The sequence below is a fragment of the Orbicella franksi genome, chromosome 3 (genome assembly GCF_964199315.1).
Source record: "Orbicella franksi chromosome 3, jaOrbFran1.1, whole genome shotgun sequence".
Classification (NCBI taxonomy): domain Eukaryota; kingdom Metazoa; phylum Cnidaria; class Anthozoa; order Scleractinia; family Merulinidae; genus Orbicella; species Orbicella franksi.
In genome coordinates this window covers 18,937,566-18,965,546 of record NC_138147.1, presented here as the reverse complement: position 1 = coordinate 18,965,546, position 27,981 = coordinate 18,937,566, and the positions used below count along the sequence as shown (strand labels likewise).

At 38.5% G+C, this 27,981-nt stretch overlaps 2 protein-coding genes across 2 annotated transcripts; one reads left to right on the top strand and one right to left on the bottom strand.

Moving 5' to 3' along the window:
* Window positions 1-1,699: 1,699 nt before the first annotated feature.
* Window positions 1,700-11,862, top strand: LOC145482641 (uncharacterized). Its single transcript, XM_081461252.1, has 6 exons — window positions 1,700-2,228; window positions 7,369-7,469; window positions 8,529-8,583; window positions 9,192-9,220; window positions 10,015-10,121; window positions 10,893-11,862. The coding sequence occupies exons 1-6, from the start codon at window positions 2,171-2,173 to the stop codon at window positions 10,996-10,998; spliced, it is 456 nt and encodes a 151-aa protein (XP_081317378.1). The 5' UTR covers window positions 1,700-2,170; the 3' UTR covers window positions 10,999-11,862.
* A 2,662-nt stretch (window positions 11,863-14,524) lies between these two features.
* On the bottom strand, window positions 14,525-24,636 carry LOC145482631 (DNA fragmentation factor subunit alpha-like). The gene is made up of 2 exons (XM_081461241.1): window positions 24,111-24,636; window positions 14,525-16,031 (listed from the first exon to the last, which is right to left on the bottom strand). Exons 1-2 carry the CDS (start codon window positions 24,364-24,366, stop codon window positions 15,625-15,627), a joined length of 663 nt encoding a protein of 220 aa, XP_081317367.1. The 5' UTR covers window positions 24,367-24,636; the 3' UTR covers window positions 14,525-15,624.
* Window positions 24,637-27,981: the final 3,345 nt, after the last annotated feature.

Sequence of the window (27,981 nt, the reverse complement as noted above, 5' to 3'; positions counted from 1 at the left end):
TGAAATTACGTTTAGAAAGACCTTTTGTCCTGATAAGCGTCTGTGCTTTTTAGCGGGAAAATCCCATCCTACGTTGCTGCGAGGTTGACTGCGAGATACTGGGTACCCTATTTGCTACTATTTGCCACTATTTGCCACTATTCGCCACTATTCAAGACTATTCGCCACTATTCGCACTATTCGAGACTATTCGTACTATTCGCTATTCACGACCATTCGCTATTCGCTGTTCGGGTTTTCCAGACACCCTACTGCCAACCGCAGCCACCGTATGCAAGGTTCATTCTGACTTAGGGTTACAGGTGGTAGACTTAACGTGACTGTTACATGACCCTGTCTACAATCGCTCAGAAAGGTGGCTTCCACCTAAGTGCCAAACCGGCCGAAGCGATGGGAGGAGAGTATATTCCTATGATTTTAAGCCTGCAGTTAATTATTGTTTTTGTAGAAACATCTGAAATATCATCTGAAATATCAGCTGAATTTAGTTTCTTCCCTATGAGTACCAAAATGAAAGCACACTGAGCTTGTGCTAGTATATTCCGTCAGTTAAAGTCTCAAATTATTTCATTTCTTTATTTATTTGCTTCATTTGTGATGGCAACCTTCTGTTGTTGAGGAAAGACCCGAGCCAAATCTGGAATCGATGGAAACATCTGTGGAGCGGCCATCCAGATGGCTTTGAAGAGATTTCACTGGTCTCAGCGTGTCGATCGATAAGTATTTATGGCGGATCGATCGTGTTTTCACTATGTGAAAGAGGCGAAATACTTTATGTAAGAACCCCTGACGAGTATATAGGTTATTAATTATTTTTAGTGCCAGCAATTTTTCAGTTATAATCAAAATTCAACCTGCAACCCGCAACCTGCACCCTGCAAAATATACCTGCCGTTTGGCACATTTGCCGATACATTTGTGCGGTTGAATTAGTAGAGTTCTCCTTTTAATAATAGGGACTTTAAGCAGCGGGAACGCGGACGGCGACGGGGACGCCGAAACCTGTGAGAAGGCTGGGGAGAGAACGCCGCTGTGGCGGGAATTCACCGTCGGAAACCGCGGTTTCCGCACTGTCAAGCTTATTGACATAATTGATATTCGTCCTCTATTTATCAGGATGAATTAGGATGACTTTATTGAGAGAAGTTCGCAATCAACTCTTGATAATCCACGATGAAGGTGTGTTAAACGATGACGAACTTCTACTCTTGTACGATTTAAACCGGTCTAATGATCTCGACCAACCTTATGATTCCTTTCCTGATTTTAACTTCGATGGTTTGAAGACGACGAGTGTCTCTCCGAATTTCGCTTACACAAACGCAACTTGCCCCTTCTCCCTGAGTTGTACAATGAAGTAAATGAGCTTATTATCAGCAGATGTTTAATCAGACTGGCGCGACAAATCAGTGTGCCGACTGATAAAGATCTAAGTAAACCAGTGATCTTACGACTGAAAATGGAAACAGCTACACAAGTTTTAATGGTCTCCACCCTTTTAAATGTGTTAGAATTTCACCATAATGAGCCATTTGACATTTGAGTACTTCTTGAAAGGAAAAATTTCGATTGAAATTCGTGTAAGTTGTCTTTATTTACATAAGCTTTCAAAAAGATATAGACCGCAAAACAGTCGTATTTTTTGCGAATGCGGGCGACGGTTAATATTCGAACGAAAGGTCTGAAGCGAATGTAAAAACGGCGAGGGAGAATGGGCACTCACATGTACGCCGACTGGTTTGAGTTCGCTTCAGATTTCTCGACGTTCCTTTAAAATGAAATACCTCACATAACAAGAGAAAACAAGCATTAAAGTTCCTCGAAATTAGTAACACGGGTTATTTAGCATTGATACAGCAGAGGAAACGAAAGCGAAAACTCACGTTTTCAGACAACGCGAAATGAGCTTCGCTCACGTCGGGCCCGAACGCAGAACGTCAACCTGTTTCCCGCCAATCATGCGCAGTGGACCTTTTGGCTTTTCCCTGATCTTGTGGCGTTCCCGTCGCCGTCCGCGTTGTCGTTGCTTAAAGTCCCTAATGACGATTTGCCACCCTCTTCTGTTTGGTAGACTCTGAGCGGAGGCTTGGAAAAGAGCAACTTTTCGTCAGGCGTTACACAGTCAAGCCGAGGGGGCCTAGAGCCGGCCAGTTGCAAGTTCTGATCCAAGATGGCCGGACGAGGGCAGTTGTTGTGGACCAGACTGGCACAAATATCTCACCGATCCTGTAAGTTTTTTTTTCCCTTTACTGATTTAACTAGTAAGTTTAGGGTTGTAATAGCCTTAGCAGTGAATTGAGTTGTGCTTCCAACTCTCAATGTCTTCACGATTGAGTCGAATCGGACAACTAAATTTCGAAAGCTAAATACATCGCGAAAGCTGAAGTGTTACATGTACAGTATGGGGCCCAGTTCTCGGCCACAAAAAACGTAAACTTGTGTTTCTTACCTTGGAATAGCCGTCAGGACTTAAAATTTCACGCTTAACTAGCTTCAGTATTCAGTTTACACATGTAGAGCTATCGACTGCTCAAAGCTGTTTTCTCCCGAGTAATAACGAAAATAGAGGCTTCGTTCGTGGGCCCAGTTATCGGCCAGCGGGCCCAGTTCTCGGCCACAAAAGAGTGCATGCGATTCCTCAGAATAAACAACGCTTTATTACCATTTTTTGTTGTTAAATCACTTATAAGGCTTGTGTTTTGATATCTCGATCACAAATTATCCTTAAAGAGTTTTGTTTCATGTTAGAAAAGGAAGGTTTTTGCACACCTAGTTTTACTCTTAAGTGCAGTCAAGCGAGGCTAAAAAAGAGTTGGGTATTTAAAACAGGGTTAAGTCAGAGCTCATAGTTTTTAGCATGCCACCCCATTACAGCTTTATTTTTACAACCATAGTTAGTGGAGTTAGTCCCCTCCACTAACTATGTTACAACTGACTTGACACGAATACTCCACACAAAACTATGAGCGTTTTTAGTGTTGAATGTGAGCGGGGTGACCAAGAATTGGCAAATACGCAAAAGTACTAAGGAAATATTAAGGAGTGATTTTAGGTCAAAGAATTAAATAGGCCAGGAAAAGTTTATATTTAACAGATGGCTTTATCACTCTACATCCTTTATGCCAAGAATTGGCTCATTTGGGCTTTCTAGACGGACAAAATATAAACTTGAATTAAACCATGTAATTCGAGTAGCCATAAACAAACACGTTTTCGGGGAAACCAAATTCACCTACCTTCGCGTCACCTCGACGTGCTCACAGAAAAACTCGGCAGGACGAAACAAAACTCAGCAGAACGGAAGACAAGGAATCAAGCTACCTTTGGAAACAATTGCTTTTTATTCAGATTCATTTGTGGCGCAAAAAGTAAACGCTGAACAAAAAGTGGCCGAGAACTCGGCCCGGCTGACAACTGGGCCCCACACTGTATGCTTAAACAAGTTTATATTGTAACCCTATGCTCATTCTTGACAAGACTAAACTTGAGAATAACTGAGAGAAGTAAGCAACATATTTATATGGAATTAATTGCGACATTTGATGCGACATTCAGATACATGTAGTTAAATTCTTGAAGGAGGTTGGTTCATACATGTACAGTATGGGGCCCAGTTCTCGGCTACAAAAAACGTAAACTTGTATTTCTTACCTTGGAATAGCCGTAAGGACTTAAAATTTTACGCAGAACTAGCTTCAGCATTCAGTTCACACATGTAGAGCTATCGACTGCTCAACACTGTTTTCTCCCGAGTAATAATGAAAATGGGGGCTTCGTTCGTGGGCCAGTTATCGGCCAGCGGGCCCAGTTCTCGACCACAAAAGAGTGCGCGCGATTCCTCAGAATAAGCAACACTTTATCACCATTTTCTGTTGTTAAATCACTTATAAGGCTTGTGTTTTGAGATTTCGATCACAAATTATCCTTAAAGAGCTTTCATGTTAGAAAAGGAAGTTTTTTGCACACCTAGTTTTTCTCTTAAGTGCAGTCAAGCGAGACTAAAGGAGAGTTGGGTATTTAAAACGGGGTTCAGTCAGAGCTCATAATTTTCAGCATGCAACCCCATTACAGCTTTATTTTTACAACTGACTTGACACAAATACTCCACACAAAACTACATGTATGAGTGCTTTTAGTGTTGAAGGCGAGCCGGGTGGCCGAGAATAGGCAAATACGCAAAAGTACTAGGGAAAAATTGAGGAGTGAATTTAGGTCAAAGAATTAAACAGGCCAGGAAAAGTTTATTTTTAACAGATAGCTTTATCACTCTATGTCCTTTATGCCAAGAATTGGCTCTTTTGGGCTTTGTAGACAGACAAAATATAAACTTGAATTAAACCATGTAATTTGAGTAGCCGTAAACAAACACATTTTCAGGGAAACCAAATTCACCTACCTTTGCGTCACCTCGACCTTCTCACAGAAAAACTCAGCAGGACAAAACAAAACTCGGCAGAATGGAAGACAAGGAATCAAGCTACCTTTGGAAAAAATTGCTTTTTATTCAGATTCATTTGTGGCACGAAAAATAAACGCTGAACAAAAAGTGGCGGAGAACTGGGCCCGGCCGATAACTGGGCCCCACATTGTACAGTACGTGTATCCTTCAAAACTTTGCAAATAAAAGCTTGGGTGTCGAATCGATGATCGGAAAAGGAAACTATCAATCGTTATCAATCGATAAAATAAGTTAATTGCTATTGATTGGTATCACTCACACAAATCCTCCTCATTGATTGGTTGTCGATTATCAATATCAATCGATTAATTGGATATTGCTATCGATTGTCAATCAATGTTGATTTCTTTAATTGCACACCCTGGGATGAAAGCAATCGTAAAGTTTCAGTTCTGGTCATGCCAAAACGCAGACAATGCAGACTCTAGACTGCAGACCGTGCAGACCCTGCAGACCGAGTACTTTTTTTCTTGCACTTTTTTTTTATTTCTGGAGTAAAATAAAGAAAATACAATCACCTTGCCTGGATTCTGTCGTCCATTTGGCCCACTTCATCATTTTTTGGGGGGTTTGAGGTGTTTGTCACAACATTCTGTAGACGAAGTCAAGGCTGGACAGAGCTGTTTCAAACGACCTGTACCGTGAGGTTGTTTTCTAGCCGAATTTGAATCCGCTGCTCGATTTTTCCCTCCAACGTGAAGAAGGATAGTTCATTTCTCTTCTTTTCCGGTCGGCTTGGAAAAATCTTGCTCTTTGCCACTCCAATTCAAACAATTTTTGCTTCACTACTGGAGCTTTCAACTTTCTGCCACATCTTGTGACTGTCCTTTCGACTCCGGCACAATTTGAAATCAACATTACTGGTCTTACCTTACAATGAGGCGTCAAAATGCTCTCGCGGGGTTGTCGGGAGAGAGTGGTATCTTTTTAGTGAAAGTTTTGACTGTGCACCTGTCTGGTAAGTTGCAGTTGTCACGCTGAATCGGTGGCTAATGTTGGTTTCAAGCCGTACTGTAGTCGAAAGGATGGTTACAAGGTGTGGCAGAAAGTTGAAAGCTCCAGTAGTGAAGCAATAGTCATTTGAACTGGAGCAGTATCTAGGAAGATATTTGCAGGCCAACCATAAATGGAGAGAAATGAATAATCCTCCTTTGCATTGGAGGGGATTCGAATTCGAATTTCGGCTAGAAAACGGCCTTGCAGTACAGGTCTTTTGTATAGAAAGTTGCAACAAACACCTCAAAACCCCTCAAAAATGATGAAATGGGCCAAATGGACAACAGAAACCAGGCAAGGTGAGTATATTTTATTTATTTTATTCAAACAGAGTAACATTTTATTTCACTGCACGATTTTATCCTTAGTTATTTTAAACTCCATACTGTCGGAAATGTTTCTTCTGACAATATATTCACAACTTGATTTCAGTCCAAAAACAAACAACAGGTTTTAATCGGCTAAACTCACTGATACAGATGACAGAACTTGATCGATCTCACTCGCCAAGTGCTCTCCTTAACACAACACATCCTATAATATTTTGAAAACAGTTCCCAGTCCGAACCGTGCGTGGGCTGGTGACGCCTGACTAATCTTACAACATTCGCTTAAACCAAGTCTAAAGTGATATGATTACATTTGCATAACTCGAATCTCAACAATACAATGCCTTGTAGAGCGCTCAAATTCCCAATGGCCCAAAGTGTAACATAGTACCGCACACTTAAGGCAATCAGGTCTCATTCAATACACATACATAAATCATTAATATTTGATCGATTCCTCATATTGTGAGTAGGGGACACTTGTGCACTACTTTGTGCATTTACTGTAAATGAACTTTTGACTCAAATTTTTGCGGTTCTAGTTACAAATTAGTGTTCATTATATCCTAATGTTTGTTCTTTATCCCCAGACTGTACAAGCACAGTATGTGCATGTATCTACTTCATGTATGTACTTTAAAACAAATCACATGTAAATTAAATCAATTTAAAGCCTATAATTTTATTGCACATTGTTGACTCATATCTTTTCTTTGCTTTGCACTGGCTTCACATGTATTTACGTCAAATTCCTATTGGTTCATGAATTGGTATTGCTTACGTTCATTGTGTTACCATGGCCAATGGCCATTGTAATAGGCAATTTTCACAGTGGTGTCATCTCACTACAAAGACCAAAATCCATCACTTTTTCTTTTTCACATTTTAATTAGGATTAATCATTTTTGTTGTTATTTTTCACTGTCAGTGATTTCAGAATTTAAAAAATAAAACAAACACAAAATGAGGTCTGGTACAATGTAGTTGTAGACGTATGACACCATTGTGCAAGTCTGCTATTGCTTTGGCTTTGTATATATTTACAATGCTTGAAAAGTAAATCACTCCATACAACTTGATTCCCATAATTGGTATCATGGTAATGAAGTTTAAATTAGTATTTAGAACAGACCTTTTTACCAATACGGTGGCCATTTTGATTTCTGTTGATTTGAGAGACATTGTCAATGTGGGATGCTCAGGAGGCAAACTGGCATGCATCTGAAGGAGTGCATGGAATTAAGTCCCAAGTGACTTCTGGAAAACTTTGCGGTAACCAGCATTGAAATACATGTACCCTCTACCCATTGTTACAGTTTACTCTGGTTTTCATCATTGTCTAAAAACAACTAGCAATAATTAAGAGTTCTTTTTAGACAAGAATTAAAACCAGAGTAAACTGTGAAAATTGCTAGTACGTATTTCAAACCTGGCTACCTTAAAATGTTCCAAAAGTCACTTAGGGCTTTATTCCATGCACCCCTTCATTTGCCCCCTAAGCATTTCATAATAGCTATTTGAAACACTGGAATTCAAAATGGCTGCCATATCAGTAAAAAGGTCTATCGTGATACTTGATTGCAGTAAGAATCAATCAACCAGTGAAGAATATCTCAAGTACAAGGGGTTCTGGTGAAGATGAGCGCAGTTTGTTGAGAAGAATAATAACAAACTGGAAAACACCAGTAAGTATATCTATAGGCATCTAATTGATTTAATTTTGTTTTGATGTAATGCTTTTGAAACGTTGGGATCACTGTGATCTCAACAGTGTTTTTCCTTAATGGAGAGATAAAGTTTGTTGAAAACTTATCAGTCTGAATGAATGGATGGAAAGGATGGCTGTCAGCAGAGGCTAGAGGCTGCTACAGTAACTATTTCTGACATTTTGGTCAGGCAAATTATATTTTTATCAATGAAAAGTCAGGGAATTTTGAAAAGTGGCAACCATGTTAATTATACAGTAGCTGCAACAATTACTTAATTTATGGATATTAAGGTAATTCCATCGAAATAGAACTAACAATAGATTTTCTGTCAAACTTTACCTGTTGGTTGCTTATATCAAGAGAACTTAAAATTTGAAATAAAAAAGAGGGGTCCCCATATTCGTTTAGGAGCAGGAGGACCATCAATAATCCCCATAATTCCTGAAATTATCTGCTTTAAGAAATGTTTATATTTGAACCATTCACCTTACACTTTAAGAGAGCAGAAAAATAGACAGAAAGTTAAGCAAGAAATACAACAATGGATGTATTGCATAAATGTTAAAAGAACAATTTGATGTACGTTTCATGATAAGGGCACTCATAAATAAGTTTAGTCAACAAGGATACAATATGTTCCAAGCACGCAGTGTTCTGGGGCCACATATTATCTTGTTTGACTTGTACGAGTGCTAGCTATGCTCTCATTTTCCATGACAATTTTTTTCTCTGCGATAGAAATTGGTCCATATTCACTGTATAGAAAGATGGTGATTTCTGCATTCAACCTAAATAAAAAAATCGTTGGGTCCCGGTACTCGTTTCCAAGGAAAAAACGATGATTTGTCTCTCGCAAATCAAGCCATTTAGAAAAAGCCACCATTTTGTATATGTTGTGTATGTGCACGTGCTCGTGACTGTACGCTAATGACACGAAAATCGTGCTCAGTAGGGATGCGCAATGCAATTCTGAGGAAGCACCTTGACTGGTGTGACAAATGTTCTCTAATCATGCCTTGTTATTTGTTCCAATAGTCCCTGGTTTTCATCAGCGGAGTACTAGGCTGTCTTTTTTATGAAAGATTCATTGGTAAGTATGTAGGAAAAAAATTACAGGGATCTGTACATGCAATTAAGTCAGGGATGTTGTTCATGTAGCTTGAAGCCTTAAATTTGTTTTTAACAGTTCATTGTTCATAATTTGCCCTTAAGTAACATAATACTTGTACTGTGGGAGAAACCATGGCCTAATGATTAGTATGCTGGTCTCCAGATAGCCTGCAAACAGGCTCTGATGCACTGTGTTACAAGCAACAGGAAAGTTTGCTTGCCGACTTGTTGACTTTAATAGTGTGATATTATAATGTTCAAACTTAAAGGAGCTATGTGGTGATATTTTGAGTCATTTTTTTGATATCCATAACTTTCAAAGTTAAAAAAAAAACATGACTTTTCTGAGATAGAATTTAAACACAAAAAATGTAACAGCTACAACTAAAAAGACTACTCAAGACAAATCACAATCAGCAAGACTTGGCCAATTAATGAATATGCCACATGCAGTGTACATATTTGTAGCTTCTTTGTTATAACAGAGGGGTTTACATGTAGGTCCATGGTATGCTTTGCTGTTGCTATGTAATAACATTTATGCATGTTAATCATTTCTTTCTGACTTTCTGTTTTTGTATCAAACAGAAGAACCAGATGAAACAGGAAAAAGAGATGTAAGATTATAATAATACCATTGCAGTGGTTCATTTTTTGTTTGCATATGTCTATGTACATTTATATAATTACATGATGTAATAAGTCAAATTATTCTTGCATTATTGGTTCTCATCTATGATCTATTAGAGGACAGATGCATAAATGATGTCAGTACCACAAACATTCTACGTATACCTCTGTTCTTTAAAAATGGTGCAAAGTTTTGAGAATTTAGGTTACATAATATTTTATGTGACTGGATGAGAGATTAAGTACAATAAAGTCTTGTCAAGGCTGTGGCAGTGGTGCAATTTCCCTGAACCAATCACAATTCTTTGCTACGCATAGCAACCAATGAGATGGCATCATTTTGTTTAGACAATAGATTACGTCAAATTGCTTTTTTCATGTTTGTTAAAGTGGGCAAAGGCCCGGCTTTTAACTTTTGTTGAATGATTTTGAAAAAAAAAAAAGGCTTTTCTGTCTCTATGATACAAAACAAATAGATTCCATGCTGCCATGCATCTGTTCAGTAATAGATCACAGAAGACATCAAAATGTGGTAAAAACATCAGTGACACTCAGCTATCGCCTTGTGTGCCACTTTTTTGTTCATACCACATTTTGACGTCGTCTGTTATTGAACAGTCATCTATTACTGAACAGACACATGGCATCTCGGAATCTACAAATGTATTTGTTAAGTAAACTTAATGTACATGCCACTGTGCACAAAACACAATAGTTCTGAGCACTGTGATTGGCCTTTATGTTTTGAAATGATTTTTGTGTGTTCATTTTTAATACACAGCCTCTGATAACAAGACTTATGATGGACTACCTCATGGCAGATCCTGTACTGGAAAAACAGAAAAGAGATAATTTTTTGCGTGAGGGCAGAGAAAAGTGTGATGCATAGTATCCTTTAACAAAATAGGCACATGTTTAAGCATCTCGGCATAAAATGTCATGTTCTACCTGAAGGACAAAAATGTGTGTTGCAAAAGAGCTATTAAACAGCATGCAAAGTCCAGCTTTGGAAGTATACATAAATATTATGCTGACGATAAAATAAAACTTCAAATAATTTTTGAGATCCAGTAAAAGTTATTTCTGTCAATAATCTCTCTATTTCTACTCATGATTCTCTTTGTTGCAGCCAGTTTCTCTTGATATCAGACCAGTTGTAAATAATTTTACCAATATTTAAACATGTACGTACACGTATACATGTATGCCCTACATTGTCCCTACATTATTATTATTACGTGTAGGGGCTAGACAGAGACATGTCCAGCTATTGAAAGACAGTGAGAGACCTTGAGCAACTGCACACCAACATAACTGAATACAACAATTCTGATGTGAATGTGTATTTTTATAAACAAGATTCCATATTCCCTTTTTTGACTGCCTCTGGACATTGTAATAGAGCTCTATTTGCAAATAATTTTTATTTCATACACTGTACATGTACATTGTTTGTCAGTGTAGGTTCAAGAATACTGACCACTGTTTGAACACTTGCAGTGTATAGTTTATTATGCTAGCCTGCAAAGTCTTTTTCCACCCTTGCTGGAAGCCTGTCGATAAGAGAAAGCAAGTGGGAAGGCCTTTGGGATATTTTTGTTCAAGTGAAATTGTAATACTCATTACTGGTATTCTGTTTCCTTAACCTGTTGCCTTCAGCTTGGAGAGCAAAAGAAAGCCTCGACTTGGAAAGCAGCCATTTGATCTTGAGGCGCTTGACAAAAAAACTCCTTATTACAAAGATTTTGGGCCAGATGGTTACTGAACCAAGCTCGTGTAACATCTCCAAAATGTAATGACTTGAACATTTTTTTTTCTTAAATGTCCCTACATGTATGCCATTGGTTTCCACATGTAATGTTGATGTACATTGCAATCTTGTGCTGCCAACAGAGACAGCACTGACATTTGCTTGATTTTTGAATTACAAAGGTTCAAGTCCTGTACATGAAGTTTAAGAAAGTTGGTTGTTTGTGTGACTAATAAAATTGGCAAGACTGTTCTTTTGTGGGATAAAAAGTGCTGTTGTAGGTATTTTTCATTGTACACTATTGGGTACAGTCTGAATATGATCCAAGTGGCCAATCAGGGCGGAGCCTATCCCAATTTCTCAAGCATGAAGCGACTAGGAATATTTCTACTCCCCCACCCCTCCGGATGGGATGCTAGTCCATCTCAAGGTAACCCCCAGCATTAAATTCACCAGTACCCATTTGTACACCTGGGTGGAGAGAGGCGCTGTGAGAGTAATGTGCCTTGCCCAAGACCACATCACAGTGTGGCCCAGCTAGGGCCGCTCAATCCATAGTCGAGCACACTAATCATGAGGCCACAGCGCCTCCACAAGGGAAGCTACTCCCAGAAACATTGGGTGGGGTTGTGCAGCCTGCTCCCCAAAGCCCTTACCCTATTTAAGACCAAAATCTGCGATTGTCCCTGTCGTATACCCTGTTTCAGACCTACACTGTACCATATAATAAATTTATTAGTTCCCTAGTTCAGACCAATGTGAAAGGCAATGTTTGTATGCTTTTATTAGGTAGGATAGCTTCTTCTAAGAAACATACTTAGTACAAAAACCATACCCTATTTGGCACCAAAATAGCCAAAGTCGATGCCCTACATTACCCTACATGTCTTTCTGACCAAAACGTCTTATGGGGTGATTTATACATGGTGAATTTCAGCCTTGTTTTTGAAAGAAATCCTCGTGAAAAAAGTGGCGATTAAATGGAAAAGGTTTTAGTCCAAGCTGAAAATTCCAGCCCGCTTTGAAAAACCGGGCTGGAATTTTCAGCACGGGCAAACGGGCTGAAAAAGTTCCGAAATGTCCATTAATTAGAATGAAAGTTCCCCGCCCTGGGGGGATGAAAGCTAACTTGGGGATGTGCAATGATTTCATTCATCAGGTAACAAAATCACTGAAAAGGAGCAAGCAAGGCATTGACAAAATCTGGATCGGACCGGATCACGGATCGGATCAAGGGAAAAAATTCAAAATTCAAAATTTTGTTGAGCAAATTACACTAGAGTGACTACTGTGAGCAGAACGTTTTATTTAATTTAGGTGTGATATTCCTTTATTCTTTTATAATATCAAGCCAACTGGGAGCTGGTCACAGATGAATTTTTTTCAAGCTGTTGGGTTTTGATTGCGATGATCAATCATGTCGTCATATCTTTCTCCGCAGTTCAACTATATGATATTTCGTATATTCACTTATATATTCACACTCTTCACCATCTACGGGTATATTACGAACTCACAATGTGATCAACTCCCAGTTGGCTTGATAGCTCAGTTGGTAGAGCACTGCACCGGTATCGCAGAGGTCAAGGGTTCGAGTCCCATTCAGGCCTGAATTTTTTTTCAGGCTTTAATTTCATGACCGCTTAAGTTGTATGTATAATTGCGATGATCAATCATGTCTTCATATCTTTCTCCACAGTTCAGATAAATGATATTTCGTATATTCACTTGCATCAAAGGTAAACTGTCATAAAACGAGTCAGCATGGCAATAATAGGACGAACGTATGAATCGAAACACAAAAACTAAAAACACTAAAAAAAAATTAAACACCTGATGATTTCAAACAATTTCCATTTTTGAGACAAGTCTATACTTTTACAAGATGTGAGTTTGGAATACAATATTTCGCACTGGAATAAAACGAAACAAACCATTTGTATTTCAAGGAAATATAGCTGTTTTACAAAAAATTATAGGAATAACATCGATAGTGTGAACGATAGCGCAACCCGAGAATGAACAACATATTAGGAGTTATGTCACGATTTTTAGAGTCATTTTTAGGATCGTAAAGAGTTGCCTTTAAATAGAATAAAACCTTAAAATGATCGTGTTCTAGGATAGAAAACACTTAAGAGGCAAGAACAAATCAAAACGGAATGAGGATCGTTAAGGATGGCAAAGATTAACGAGGACTGCAAATGACAAACTCGAAAAACTAGGCTAGTTTTTTCAAGACGTGCAAATCGTGACGTAGCTCCTTTAAAGCAAGCCATGTCCATAAGTTTTCGTACATAAGTTTTCTCATTAACTGTAACGCCAACTGTAACGCTCACATCTGACACGAAAATGTAGCCAAGAATTAGCTACTGATACGGGCAACAATTTCAAAAACGAGAATGGGAGGTTTGAGTCAACTAACGTTCAAATATAACTACATCTGCTTGTTCATTACAATTTAAATTCGTCGTAAATTAAGCGGTTATGTGGCTTTTTAAATGACCTCTTGTCATTCTCTGTAATTAACATGTCGTTGCGTCAAATTCGGGATTCTTATTTTCATTTAACATATTTTAGTCTTCCACTTTTATTTTTTATTTATTATTATCTTATAAACGATTTGATTTTTGGGGGGATTTTTTTTTCTTTAAAACTTTGTTTTGTTTTTTTTTCTGTGATCCGATCCGTGATCCGATCCGTGATCTGGTCTGTGATCCGATCCATGATCCGATCCGTGATCCGGTCCGTGATCCAATCCGGTCTGATCCAGATTTTGTCAACGCCGGGGTACAGGCGTGAAAATGGTATCATCGAGTAAATTCAGAGTTAAATTACTGCGCTGGTCCACCATAAGCCTTGGCTAAATCTACATTTATATTTACTCAATCATTACTACTAAATAAATACATTATTATAAAATGATAAGGCTTCTTTTCATGTTATTGCAATAATATAGTATCTATTTACTATAAGAGTGGGTGCCACTGTGCCAGTTGCCTAATGGTTAGAGTGATAGACTTTGGATCAAGTAGTTGGGATGTGAGCCATGGCCAGGGTCATCATGTTACATTCTTGGGGGAAAACTTTACTCTCACAGTGCCTTTCTCCCATCAGCACTCAGGAGTACATTAAATGGTTTTGGCAAATTGTAAGGCAGCGCACCCTAACAAAAATAAACGTTTGGGGGTAACATGGACAAGTATCTGTGGTGCACTAGTGTCCTATCTGGGTGAGATACTCCTAGTTATTTTATGCTATGGAAACCTGGTTGGAGCTTGTTGACTCCTGAGAGTTGGGGACTTCTAGGGTTGTGACAACTTTGCCCACCTACCTACATGCACCATCCAAGAAAAGGAAAATAATACTGTAGTCAATTGTACCGCAAGGAAATTCTCCCAGACTTTCACAAGTATTACAAGAAAAAGAGTTGTCTATTTTATTTAATAAGCTGCAATTCTCTTTCTTTTAATCCAAGATGTAAATGGCTGTCAACCAATCAAAGGTCGAGTGTAGTTTCTTATGTGTTTTAAAATATATGTCATCACCCAAGAGCTTTGAAGTTACGTTAACATTGTAAGTAGAGTAGGCATTTTTTTTTGTATCTAATGTAATGTTATTGCAATAAAAAAAAATAAAAAATAAAAAAACCAAAAGCTTTGAGAACAATTGTTCCCATAAGAAAAAAATGTTAGCAAATAAAAAGGTGAGAGAGATGTCCTTTCAGGAGGTGATGCTGATGGATGAAGGACAATTGTCCCTTACCAGTAGGCCTGATGGCTGGCTAGAACTCTAGATGCGATAAATAAAGTTTTTGATTGATTGATTGGTTAGGTGATTGATTGATTGATGGGTTGGTTGGTTGGTTAGTTGATTGGCTGGTTGGTTGGTTGGTTGACTGATTGATTGATTGATTGATACTGGACTGTGGGCACGCTAATTGTTCCACTAAATTCTGTAACTTATGTTTGATAACTACGTTTTTACCCCGGCTGTTAGCATTTCACATTACAAAGTGATTGGTGTTAAGGTATTAAGATCAAGGTCTGACTGCTACCAGGCAGGGCAACACAAAGGGTCATCACTGTTGCTCTCCCAATGATCTACACTGTCTTTTACATACCGTAAGAGTACAGACTACCAACTTCACTTTAACTGCCAAAACAACTTTATTAGTGGAAACTTTATGTACATTTGACAAAGACCTGAATTCTGTGGACTTTGCTATTTGGAACAAAATCATTCTCCAACTACAGTATTTGCTACATACATGTAGCTCCATGGAAACTTCTCACAATTTGTTGCAATTTTGCAATACATGTAACAGACTGAAGATATGCCATATTTCTAGGGCTACATACTTGCTGGAATGACAAAATTCAAGACTGCTCATGGCATTAAGACCCTCCATTGTAAATATGAGACTAATATACTTTTTGATTTTAGATGGCAAGAGAGAAACCCCAAAACAGTGATTTGTTACCCATCTCCAGGAATTCCAAGATTTTGAGATTTGATCAAAAGCGGTTTCCATACCTCACAATTTTCTATGTGCAGTACATGTACCACAGAGCATCATTACTGATCTGTATAAATTACTCCATGTATGTCTGTTTTTTGTTTGTTTGTTTTTGTTTTTTTTTACTCATCAACAGTCCTTGGTCGCTTATTCCCAGATTGAACATCATTTTCATTGGCTTGATTCTGCCGAGCTCTCTCAAAAAGTTTAAGCAACTGAGTGGCTTCCCTGAGCTGCATCCTTCTGTCCAATTCTTGTTGACATGCCTCCTGGCTGTGCTGGGCTTCAGCAAGACTTCTACCTAATGCTGTTGAAAACTGCTCTGTTTCAAAGTTGATCACGTCTTGGAGGCTTTCATCCGAAAATGAAATAAAAAATGCAGGATCATTTTTTATTCTTTTCAAGAGATCAGATGAAATGTTTTCTGTTGTTTCCCCAGCATCTATACGGTCAAACTCCATGCTTTCGTTCATTTCTAAACTAGCCACAAAACTACCAGAACCAGTTCTTCCTTGACTGGAGCTAAAACCTGTTGATTGACAAAAATAAGAAGAGATTTCTAAGAAAATACTGTAATTTTCATGTTCCAAAAAAGAGGAGCTTGAGAAGAAGTGGGGAGCTCATGCACATGGTACGTACTCTTGTTACTTTGCATACATTCTGGGGATCATGAGGGATTTTTGCCAGATGTTGAGATTATTTGATTTTTTTTTTTTTTTTAACTAAGGCCAGCTTTAATGTAACTATTGTCTATCATAGGGATTTTAGCATCATATTCTTCATTTTGGGATGGGCAGTTTCTAATCAATAAACTTGATCATAAGTTGTATACACTTGAGTTGTATCTAGTGGTTAGTTGTTTTTTTTTTTTTCTTGTGCTAGCATTTGACTTATATTTGGACATGTATTTGTATTTAGTTTTTGTACATTGAATTTTTATTACGTATTTACCAAGATTAGTTTCTTTTAATTTTATTTATTTGACTCCAACTTATTGACGGGCATTTATACATGAGCCTTGGATATGGAAGGCAACCTCATCCCACATGTTGCATTGTATTGTATTGGCATATCATGGATTACATGCCATGCATACAGTGTTTCAGCCAGAAAATTTTACTTGAGGACCAAAGTGGCCCCTGAAGATCTTTTTTAGGGGCCAATTTTTTTTAGGAAAAAGACCAATAAATTGAAAGCTACAGAAGGAAAAAAATACATCAGGGTACCAAGGAAAATAAAGCAGTTTATTAGGATCTACATGTATAATAAAATTTAATAGTAAGTGCTTTTTGAAGGGTTTCTATTCAATAAAGTTTCTTTTGAATCAGATACTAGTATGAAGGATCCGTGCATTACAAGAGAACAATCCTTAGGCATACATGACATAGTCAATGATCAAGGGTCTGCAATGCATTACAGGGCGATTTCAAACACGGTCAGTCATTTAGAAGTTTACCGATGTGAGAGAATCAATACAGCACAGCAAAAGCACGGATTGACTTCTTTTCTTATGTTGAATGTTTTGAAGCAAAGATCTTTCAATATGATTTTCTAGAAGGACATAACGTGTGACAAAATAACCGTTATTTATGGAACGCCAGAACTGTCTTATGATACTTTTTTTTATTATATTGGGTGGTTATGTCATTATATTGAGTAGTTATGTTATTATATTCGGTGATTAACTCATTATACTCGGTGCTTATTCCATTATACTCGGTGCTTATGTCTTTATATGCGGTGCTGTCTTCATTATATTCGGTGCTTATTCATTATATTCGGTGCTTCCCTCGTTATATTCGGTGCTTTCTTCGTTATATTCGGTGCTTTTTTCCTTATATTCGGTGCTGTCTTTATTATATTCGGTGCTTATTCCATTATATTCGGTGCTTACTTCATTATATTCGGTGCCTACTTCATTATATTCGGTGCTTACTTCATTATATTCGGTGCTTACTTCATTATATTCGGTGCTTACTTCATTATATTCGGTGCTTACTTCATTATATTCGGTGCTTACTTCATTATATTCGGTGCTTACTTCATTATATTCGGTGCTTACCTCATTATATTCGGTGCTTACTTCATTATATTCGGTGCTTATTTCATTATATTCGGTGCTTACTTCATTATATTCGGTGCTTATTTCATTATATTCGGTGCTTTCTTCGATATGATCGTCACCAGTCTTCGCACGGGGTCGTACAATTTGGAGGTAGTCTAGGGAAAGCCGGGAAAAACGGGTGTCACGAAAACTCAGACCCCGAAACAGACCCCGAAAACTCAGACCCCTCGAAATTAAAAACTCAATTGTTATCACCCGAATTGCTCTATGGCCACAATGGGGGGAGATGTTTATCTTCTCCGGTTTATGTTGTCGCGTCGATCGAACGGTGAAACACAAATATTTAACTTCTCAGGTTTATCGCTGTCGCGTCGGTCAAACAGTGAAGAACTAACAAGGTTTAGAACAGCAGCCGACACTGCTTTTCAAAACAGACCTTTTTTATGCAATCGTATGCAGCAAAAAAATGTGTTGTTCTCTGAAACATACTCGTTTGATCGCAATCTGCTTTTTGACTTTATGTGCGTTGCGTGACTGTCGGCACGTAAAAAGTCAACACGTAAAAAGCACTTGAAGGTCGAACCGATTGAACCGCCATGTCTGGTCTCGAAATGTGAGTGAACGAAAATTGAAAGGAAGAATACAAAAGCAAAAACCGACACAACTTCTGGTTTTTTCCGTTGTGGCAAAAACTGTGCTACTTGTCCCTACATTTCTCACGGACTTACTACATATACCTTCTTTTCTACCGGGGAAACGCGCGCCATAAAATCCAACCTGACCTGTGACACTAAAAACCTCATCTACATGATTCAATGTAACCGCTGTAATTTACAATACATAGGAGAGACGAAACGACGATTAAAAGACCGATTTAATGAACACCGCCGTACCATAGATAACCCTAACAACAAATCTAAACCTACTACAGCCGCCGAACATTTCCTGTCCTCTCCTAACCACACTGCTAACGACATGCAATTAATCCCCATCGAAAAAATCGTTTCTAACCGAGACTCTATCCGTACGGCCAGGGAAACTTTTTTAATTCAAAAAGGCAGAACAATTGATCCTAATGGTCTGAACATCCGCGAAGAAACATATTAATTGTTTCCATTTGTTTTCTTTTATTATGTTCTTTTATCATGTTATTTTATTTTACCGTATGCTTATCTTCAATTTACACGATCAATTACTTTTGCGTAGTCCGGTATTACGTAAATATCGGCTACACAACATAAACTGGAGAAGATAAACATCTCGCCCCATTGTGGCCATAGAGCAATTCGGGTGATAACAATTGAGTTTTTAATTTCGAGGGGTCTGAGTTTTCGGGGTCTGTTTCGGGGTCTGAGTTTTCGTGACACCCGTTTTTCCCGGCTTTCCCTAGACTACCTCCAAATTGTACGACCCCTTGCGAAGACTGGTGACGATCATATCGAAGAAAGCACCGAATATAATGAAATAAGCACCGAATATAATGAAGTAAGCACCGAATATAATGAAGTAAGCACCGAATATAATGAGGTAAGCACCGAATATAATGAAGTAAGCACCGAATATAATGAAGTAAGCACCGAATATAATGAAGTAAGCACCGAATATAATGAAGTAAGCACCGAATATAATGAAGTAAGCACCGAATATAATGAAGTAAGCACCGAATATAATGAAGTAGGCACCGAATATAATGAAGTAAGCACCGAATATAATGGAATAAGCACCGAATATAATAAAGACAGCACCGAATATAAGGAAAAAAGCACCGAATATAACGAAGAAAGCACCGAATATAATGGAATAAGCACCGAATATAATGAAGACAGCACCGCATATAAAGACATAAGCACCGAGTATAATGAGTTAATCACCGAATATAATAACATAACTACTCAATATAATGACATAACCACCCAATATAATAAAAAAAAGTATCATAAGACAGTTCTGGCGTTCCATAGTTATTGATTGTCAACACAGAGAAATGTAGCCACCATCATGGTGACTAAATCTGAATTTTTGGTCGCCAAGGATGAAATGGTAGTTGCATTGGTGACCGTATCGATCACAATTTCGAGTCTTGGGATGGCTTTTAACTTATTATGCCTGTGTTAAGCCTGCAATCTTGTAAAAGGAAAGAGCTAAATTGGCCCCTTTTTTTTTCTGGGGGCCATCTCTAATTGTAACGCGGGATTCCCACGATGGCGCGCTCTGGCGGAAACACTGGCATATGCTACATCTGGTGTTTAATCTGACAATTGAAAATGAATTTCAACTATGCTACCACGTGGGTAACTATGATGTGTAGTTCCAGAAATTTTCATACAACTGTATACCTCTTCCACGGAAAGTCTAATTTAGCTTCATACATTTCTTTAAATGTTCCGGCCTTACAGAACCCCTTTCCCACAGGAAATTCCAATCCTTTCTATGAGAGTCCTGAGTATGAATATTTTCTGGAACAACATAATGCAAGCAAAATGTCCCTAATGTGTTCAAATCAAGGTTAATGAGCAATCCTGTATTTTAACACCAACACCAGAATAGCAGAATATCTCTAACTGCATGCTGCTGACAATTTACAGCTGAAAAACTACATGTACTATTCATAGAAAATTATATAGAATTCAAACTGTAAACTTCTTCCTACATACAAAGTCATGTATTGCATAATGCATGCACAAAAAGATAGCAAGATGGTAATATGTGACCAACTGGGTAGGTGACAGGAGAAAGAAATCTTATGGACTCCATATTAATTGATTTCAAAAATAGAGAAAATAGAACAACTCAATTTACTTTTAAAAACAATGGGTAGTTACCCCAACTTTTAAATTTATGAAAGTCAAGATACTAGATTCTGGATTCCAGATTCTGGATTCCAGGTTCTTTGTTCAAGGGTTTGTCATTCAAGGCTGTAGTAAAAACGTGTAGCTACCCTAAGTTTTCTTATTGAATTTTAATGGAGGTTAAGGTAAAATAAAGCTGCCGACTGCAGACTGCAGACTGCGGATAGTGGACTTGGGACCGGGGCAAAAGTGAAGACGGAGAGACAGTATAATGCAGACTGCGGACCAGAGGTAAAATGCAGACTATAGACATTGTAACTGAATTGTGTTACCATTTACATCAATGAGAGCGAACCATCAACAGGCTAACCTGAGCATTATTCAGACTAACCTGATTCAGGGTAACCAGAGTGCAGATTTTCCCTATGATTAGCCTTAATAATCCTGTTTACGCCAGCACTCAATAATCGGTCAGTGTAAAATGAAGACTGTGGATTACAGACTGCAGAGTGAGGGTAAAAGGCAGACTGCAGACCAGGGGTAAATTGCAGACTACATACTACAGATTTTTTAAGTATATATTGTGTTATTACCATTATCAAGTGCTAACCATAAACAGAGTTACATGTATTCAGGCGAATTGTAGTGAAAGTCTGCACTCCAGTCAGCCTGAATATCACTCCAGTCATTAGCCTGAATAACACTCAGGTTAGCCTGAATAACGCTCAGGTTAGCCTGTTTACGGTTAGCTTTCATTGATGTAAATGGTAACACGATTAAGTTGAAAAGTCTACAGTCCACAGTCAGCATTTTACCCCTGGTCTGCAGTCTGCATTTTTAACAGGCAGGTACAAAAGGTAGTATTGAAAACGAAGACCTGAAGACTGAAGACCCCTATGAAAACAAAGACCCTTTAATTTTTTTGTAGGAAACAAAATAATTTCAATTTAACTCTACCTATCTATTTAACTCTATCTAGGCCAGAATTGATGAATCAGTTACTACATGTATCTTTCAATTGCACAAAGTCTTGCTTGCACAAAAAAAGTCTTGTAGGAAGTACATTATATCAAGAATAACAACAGTTCATCTAGAAATAGACATTAACAAGGATTCAAGATCTATCAACTGGAATATCAATCAAATACTAACACAAATGTAATGGCTCCTCTTTGTATTAAACGAGTTCAATCAAAATAAAGAAACTGAAACAAGTACAAACAAGCAAATACCGAAGACCAATGCACGTAGCATGAAATATCGTAATACTTATCTGAATTATTTCGACATTTGTAAAGCTTTCTTTCATGTCGCTGTCTGTTATGCGTCAAATTTGAAAGGTGTGGCAGCATTTCATTTCAAAGTTACGATAGTGTACGACTTTCGATTGGAGTAACATGACTGGGTGTTGGTTATGTCATGTTCACTGTTGGACGGAGGTAAGCATCAAATACACCTAACGCATGCGAATGTTGACATTGAACTACATGGTGTTTAATACACTGGAAAATGAACCTTAGATTGACTTGAGAGGATAATGATAAGGAGAAAAAAAGATTGTGAAATAAGTAACACATTAAACACGGTGGCGGCTTCATTGGCGCAAATCGTTTTGAGTGACATTTCCTGCAGTCAAATATTCCACACAAACCTTTGAGCTGTCGCTGTCAAATTTACAAGCACGTGGGTTCTAAGTAGCCAGGCGTGCGTGGCCAAAAAAATGGTTTGGTATTTTCACACAAGGAACAATACTATTTTCCCCTTCACGGTGACTGGAAAAACAAAATAGCCACAAATGAGGAGGCAATGCGATACTATCAATAATTATGCTGACCCAAAGTGTATCATGCAGTAGTTCCCTTACTTCACAATTGACCATATTGAGATCCCTTCAGGAGCCCCACAAAGTTTGTTTGAAGAACCTTTTCTCCCTAAATATCTAGACTTTTCCAGGACTTTTCCCGTGGATTTTCTTGGGTTTTCATTCCGCATCCTTGTTGATTATGTAGTAACACATTTTTGTACCAAACGTATTTAGCACAAGCTAGATGTTTTACAATTGATGGATTTTAGTTTTTAATAACATCCTAGGATGTCTACATATACCTGACACGTTTAAATTGCAGTGGTTTGCAAGTGTTGCAGTTCTTGGACTTTTCCAGTTTTTTTAGTCCAAACTCGTTACAAAGAGGAACTGTTACGTTTGCGTTTAGTATTTGATTGATATTCCAGTTGATAGATCGCGAATCCTTGTTGATGTTTATTTCTAGATGAACTCTTGATTACTGTAGTAACACATTTTTATACCAAATGAGTTTAGTACATGTGGTTTGTTCTTGTTCCAGTTTCTTTAGTCCAAACTCATAAAAAAGAGGAACCATTATAAGTTTGCAGTAGTATTTGATTGACATTTCAGTTGATAGGTCACAAATCCTTGTTGAGTTTATTCCTAGATGAACTGTTATTCCTCGTAAAAAATAGACCTACTACAAGCAAGACTTTGTGCAATTGAAAGATATTTTTATTCCTAGATGAACTGTTGTTATTCCGGATAAAAAATAGACTTACCTCAAGCAAGACTTAATGCAGGGTAACCTGAAAACACTGACCCCCGGTCCGCGGACCCCCACAATGGACCGGGTCCGCAGTCTACCCTACGGACCGGTCCATGGACTACCCCTACAGACCCCCTCTACGGACCACCCTAAAATAGTGTAAAAATAATAAACAAAGATTTTACTTATGGGTTGTCTAATAGATTCACACTCGTGTCGGTGATTTTTCGTGTGTTACACTGTGCAAATGTACCAGACTTGGGTTTTTACACCCCACCACCCCTCCCAAAAGAAAATGCCTAAAAGCTGTTTTCAGCGTAAGGAGATGCCGATGGTAAGAAGGAAGGTTCTAACCTTCCATTTGTGGCTCAATCTAGCTATGGAAGATATATTGTTAGGCCGTTTATTCTTGTTTGTATCTGTTATTCTGCTGAGCAAATTGTGAAGCCTGGAATGAGTTCACAAACCCACTGGAGAATGGGCTGAACAAAATGGCAGAGGGGAAAGAACAAAAATTTCGAGGCTTCCTGGAGGCTTTCCCGCACGCATTTTTTTGTATACTTTATGGCCACAGCAAGGGTAATGGTAATGTGTAATGATATAAATTGCACCCTAGCCTGAATCCAGGTCTGTTATATTTGTACAATGTAACGTTCAAAATTTTGCCGTCACGAGTAGTCTATTAGACAACCCGTGAAATATTTATTTATCATTTTTACTATATTTTTGGGGTGGTCCATAGAGGGGGTCCGTAGGGGGAGTCCATGGACCAGTCCATAGGTAGTCTGCAGACTTGGTCCGTAGTGAGGGTCCCCAGACCGGGGGTCAGTGATTTCGGGTTACCCCTTAAGGCAATTGAAAGATATTTTTTATTCCTAGATGAACTGCTTCAGCTGTGTGTACAGTAGAGAGAAATTATTTGTATTTGCAATGAATAGTAGGAGACGTTATTCCATTTTTGTGAGCCTTATTTACGGATTAGAAGAAAAGAACTCAAAATCAGAAGTTGTCGTTACCGTTTGCCGTCTGCCGTTAACGTCATGCTTAAACTCTCTATTACGAACCTTACTTACAGTAGTTCTCAGTACTAAATAAAGTAAATTTAAACCACTGTTTAATTTAACAGTAAGATCGATGATTGAACGGCGTCAACGCCGGTGAAAATGTCACATGTCCTTACAAGCAACATTTTAACTTACTCTCTTGGCCAGCCGTCCACTCCTCTCTTTCAGAAACAATCATAAGTTTTGTTTGATCTTCCAGGAAACTAAAATACTCTTCTTCGTCAATCTCGGTTCCATCACTCTCAAGAAAAACACGGCAGTTCGCTGCCGTTGCACCAAACTTTGAGCTTGCCCTATCTTTCAGTTCTTGAAGGCTTTCTGCAACAATTCCTGTAGTTTTTGTCCGCTCAGAGTTACAAACTTTATAGGGACGCCGTCGTTTTCCTTCCATGTCAGAACGTCGCTTTTCACTCTAATCCGTCCACCATGTTTAATTGCTGAGATGCCTTGCCATTCTCGTCCCCATAGCCCTTTTCGCTCCTCTTAGTCGGCAGAGCCTTGGCACGAGAATCGAACTGAGGACATACGGGGTGCTTACTATTTAGCAAAAAAATCCGGAAATTTCGGTTGAAAGTCAAATGGAACAGTAATTTTCCGGAAAATCCGTTCAGAAATTGTAGACTACCTTCAGAGGCAGTCCTCTTTTTGCGTTCGGAAAGGAACGGCGGAAATTTCCTTACCATTTGGTAATTTTCCAGTTTCCATTCTCTCATCAGCCGAAAACAATTACGAGAAATCGAATTGCAAATGGTAAGCGCCATCTCGTTCGTTTAGTTTGCTGATTTTGGAAACACCCTTACCATTAACAACGGTCATCCCAACCGGTTTATTCTGACAAATGGTAAGCACCCAGGATTTTCGAATTAATTCGAATTTTTTTTGATTGGCTGTTTGAAAACAAAGAAATCCCGTTGAAGCCCTGAATTTTTTTCAGGCTTCTTCTTTCCAATTGTTTAAATTGGAAAATTTATTGCGATGATCATTCTTCACTTTCTGGAAGTCAGAATGTTCGCCCGATTTGCTGGCGCGAAAATATGAAACAGCTGTGAGCAGCGGTGTTTAAAATCTAAAATGGAGGACATGGAGGATTTGGGCGAAAATTCTCTCAATTCTCAATCTTGTTTAACTCACGGCTAAACACTTGTCGCTGTTGCAACAAAACGTTTTTTTTTTTTCTTTTTTTTCTTTAGAAACCCCGGTTGATATTTTCGGCCGGAAAAGTAGCAAAGAAGCGGAAATTTTAAAAGTGCTTGAGCTTTTAACTGGGTAAGAAATTAAGTTTGGCGATGGTTTACCAACGAAACTATGCGAACCATGTACAGAAAGGTGAAGAATATTCAAGAATTCCGTTCTTTGTGGCTGGCATCACTTTCTTTGCAGGAATTGTCGATCGTAGGATCTTGTGGAAAAGAGTTTGTGGCTTGCAACAGGTTGGGGGAATCACCTTCGTCGAGTCAGCACCCTACGCTGTCTACGGTGAGGCGAAAAAGAGTGAACCGCGACAGTGTCGAATGTGGTCAGCTGTGTCTTTTCGTTGAGGGTGATCAACATCATTGCTCCCAAGAATAGCACGACTGCACTACAGCGCCTTCCATAATTTTAAAAAGTTGGAACAGTTTATAAATGCGGGCTTAGGGTTGGTGTTTCAGAAAATATGTCTAAAATATATTACTGTGTTGCCCTTGAAGGAAAACGGTGTGTAAATGATTTTGTTTCCTGGCGAATAATTGTTAGCATATTTTTTATGCTTTGGCATCAATGGAAGGAACTATGGGAAGGCCAATAAGTGATTTCCACTTTTCTTTGCTGGCCCCAGCCTCCAAACGAGGAAGCTGAACTAATAATGATGACGATGATGAGTGGATAATGTTTCAGCTGTGTACTGATGCAAAAAGTTAAGAGGTGTTCCTTAAATGATTTAGGTGAAATTAGGGTTTTTAAAACCAGGTCTCAGCAAGGCATCAGTTTTAAAACAAATCTGTCACTGTATAAAACTATACACATTGAATTCTCAACTCTGATATATGTGCAACTGAAAACAGAGATTTAGGTATTCTGTTTGTGTTTACTACCTGACAACTAATCAGTGAGAGACTCACAATCAATCCACCAAAATGAAGAGACCTTTTCACCAACATTGAGGATAGAAAAATATATCCGTTTCTTTAAGCCTCATATAAAAGTTGGAGCAATATAGGTTGTACTAAATGAATAACTTGATTTTTTCATTTCATAGGTACTTAAAAAAAATAGAAACCGAGGAAACGTACACAATAATAGTCTTATGGATAAAGTTTGAAAAGTTTACAGTGGATTTGAAAATATACAAAGTGTTCATCACTTACAAAATAGGGGCTAAGTAATGAAATTTTCACTTGTCAAGAACAAGTGGTCAACCTATAATTTCTCCCTACTGTAGTAGTAATACATTTGTAAGTAGACAGGCCAAGTTAAACAATGTAATGGGCCTTTCTATCCATCCATAAAGAAATTTTAACTTTTTACACCTATAAATGTGAAGCTAGGAGGAATTGAAGATGATCAATTTAGGGACCGTTCATTTTTTATAAGGTAGGGGGGGCTGGTGGGATTTGGGGGGGCTGGTGGGATTTGGGGGTGGGCCATGCGAAAAAAAATGGCTTTCGAGGGGGGGCCATCCCAAAAAAATAAGGGAAAAAGGGGGGGTCACGTGAAATATTTTAGTAAAACTTTAAAATGGCATAATGTCTGAATATCAAAAAAATTGCTATAGAATAAACATAGAAGGCAGGATACAAATTTATTACAAACTTTCCTTCTGCTTTAAAAAAACGTTTGGCGACAAAAAGCATTTGTAGATACTGAAACAAAGTATTTAACACAGTTATTTTGGAATGCAACTTTCACTGGCACTCATCTTCATCTTCGCTGTCGTCGAGTTCTTCGTCGCCGCTTGTGCTGCTATGGGAGTCTCTTTCACCAATGCTGCAAGAAGCAGCAATGCTTTCCGTCAGAGTGTACTCTTCAGGGTACATGAAGGTGTAAACACAATCTCTCACTTCCTGCTGAAGGTTGGTGGTGATTCTGCTTCTTGCAGCATTGGTGAAATAATTCCCTTCCAAGAGCTGTGCGACGTATGGCCCATCTCTTCTAAATAACGACGTGGCAACATCCTCAACCTTAATACACTCTTCAAGGCATTGTGGAAGATCATTTCCTAGCGGGTTTTCAACACAGATTCCATAAACTCTTTGGACGTTGTTTTCAGTCCGCTTCCTCTTTCTTTCATTTGACTCTCTGCGGTTTTCTTTTTTCCTTCTCCTTTTGTTGATGTGCTGTTTGAGTATGCCCTTGAATATGCTGTTATAATTGCTCTTCTTATTTTCCAGTGCTTCCACGTCCTGCGTGACCTTCGTCAACTTAGGTTCTATACATTTGATCTGTTTTACATTAAAACTGTGGGCAAATTCTTCCCCCTGCTTTAAAGCAAGCCCATTGGACTGAAAGAGTGTGGAATCGTGTTCCTTTACGTCTTTCAATATGACATTCAACTTTTCCACCATCGCCCTGTGTTCTTTGATGGAGAAGTTCAGTTTTCTTCCATCACTGGGCTTCAACTGGTACCCTGGCATGGAAAACTCACTCGCCCTTTTTGAACGGCCATCCGCACTTAGAAAGATTGCTTCTTTTTCTTAAACCAGTTCCTGACCATTCCTGCCTACCGGAATACCACTACCTCCCCTACCAGAAGACCCCAAAAGAAGGGCGTGATCCAGATGACTGGCAGCCAAGGGTCCAAGCGAAGAAAGAGCATGGAAGTGGCAGGCTGGTTTTATCTCACCCAGAGAGCGTTGCTCTATTTGCAGATAAGTTTATTGTCAAATCAAATTTTGTGGTGGATTATCTTCAGCATCTTGAAGTGCTGGAATTTAAAAGGAAAAAGAGAGCAGAAGAAAAGACAAAGTTAAGTAGGGACGCAAAAGATAAATCATATGAGGATTATCCTTGGACTGAGTTGTGCGAAGAT

Coding starts and splice junctions, on each gene's coding strand:
- LOC145482631 (XM_081461241.1), bottom strand. CDS start 24,366: ATGGAAGGAAAACGACGGCGTCCCTATAAAGTTTGTAACTCTGAGCGG. Junction 16,032..24,110: donor GTGGACGGCTGGCCAAGAGA/GTAAGTTAAAAT, acceptor GTCAATCAACAG/GTTTTAGCTCCAGTCAAGGA.
- LOC145482641 (XM_081461252.1), top strand. CDS start 2,171: ATGGCCGGACGAGGGCAGTTGTTGTGGACCAGACTGGCACAAATATCT. Junction 9,221..10,014: donor ATGAAACAGGAAAAAGAGAT/GTAAGATTATAA, acceptor TTTAATACACAG/CCTCTGATAACAAGACTTAT. Junction 10,122..10,892: donor AGAGAAAAGTGTGATGCATA/GTATCCTTTAAC, acceptor TGTTGCCTTCAG/CTTGGAGAGCAAAAGAAAGC.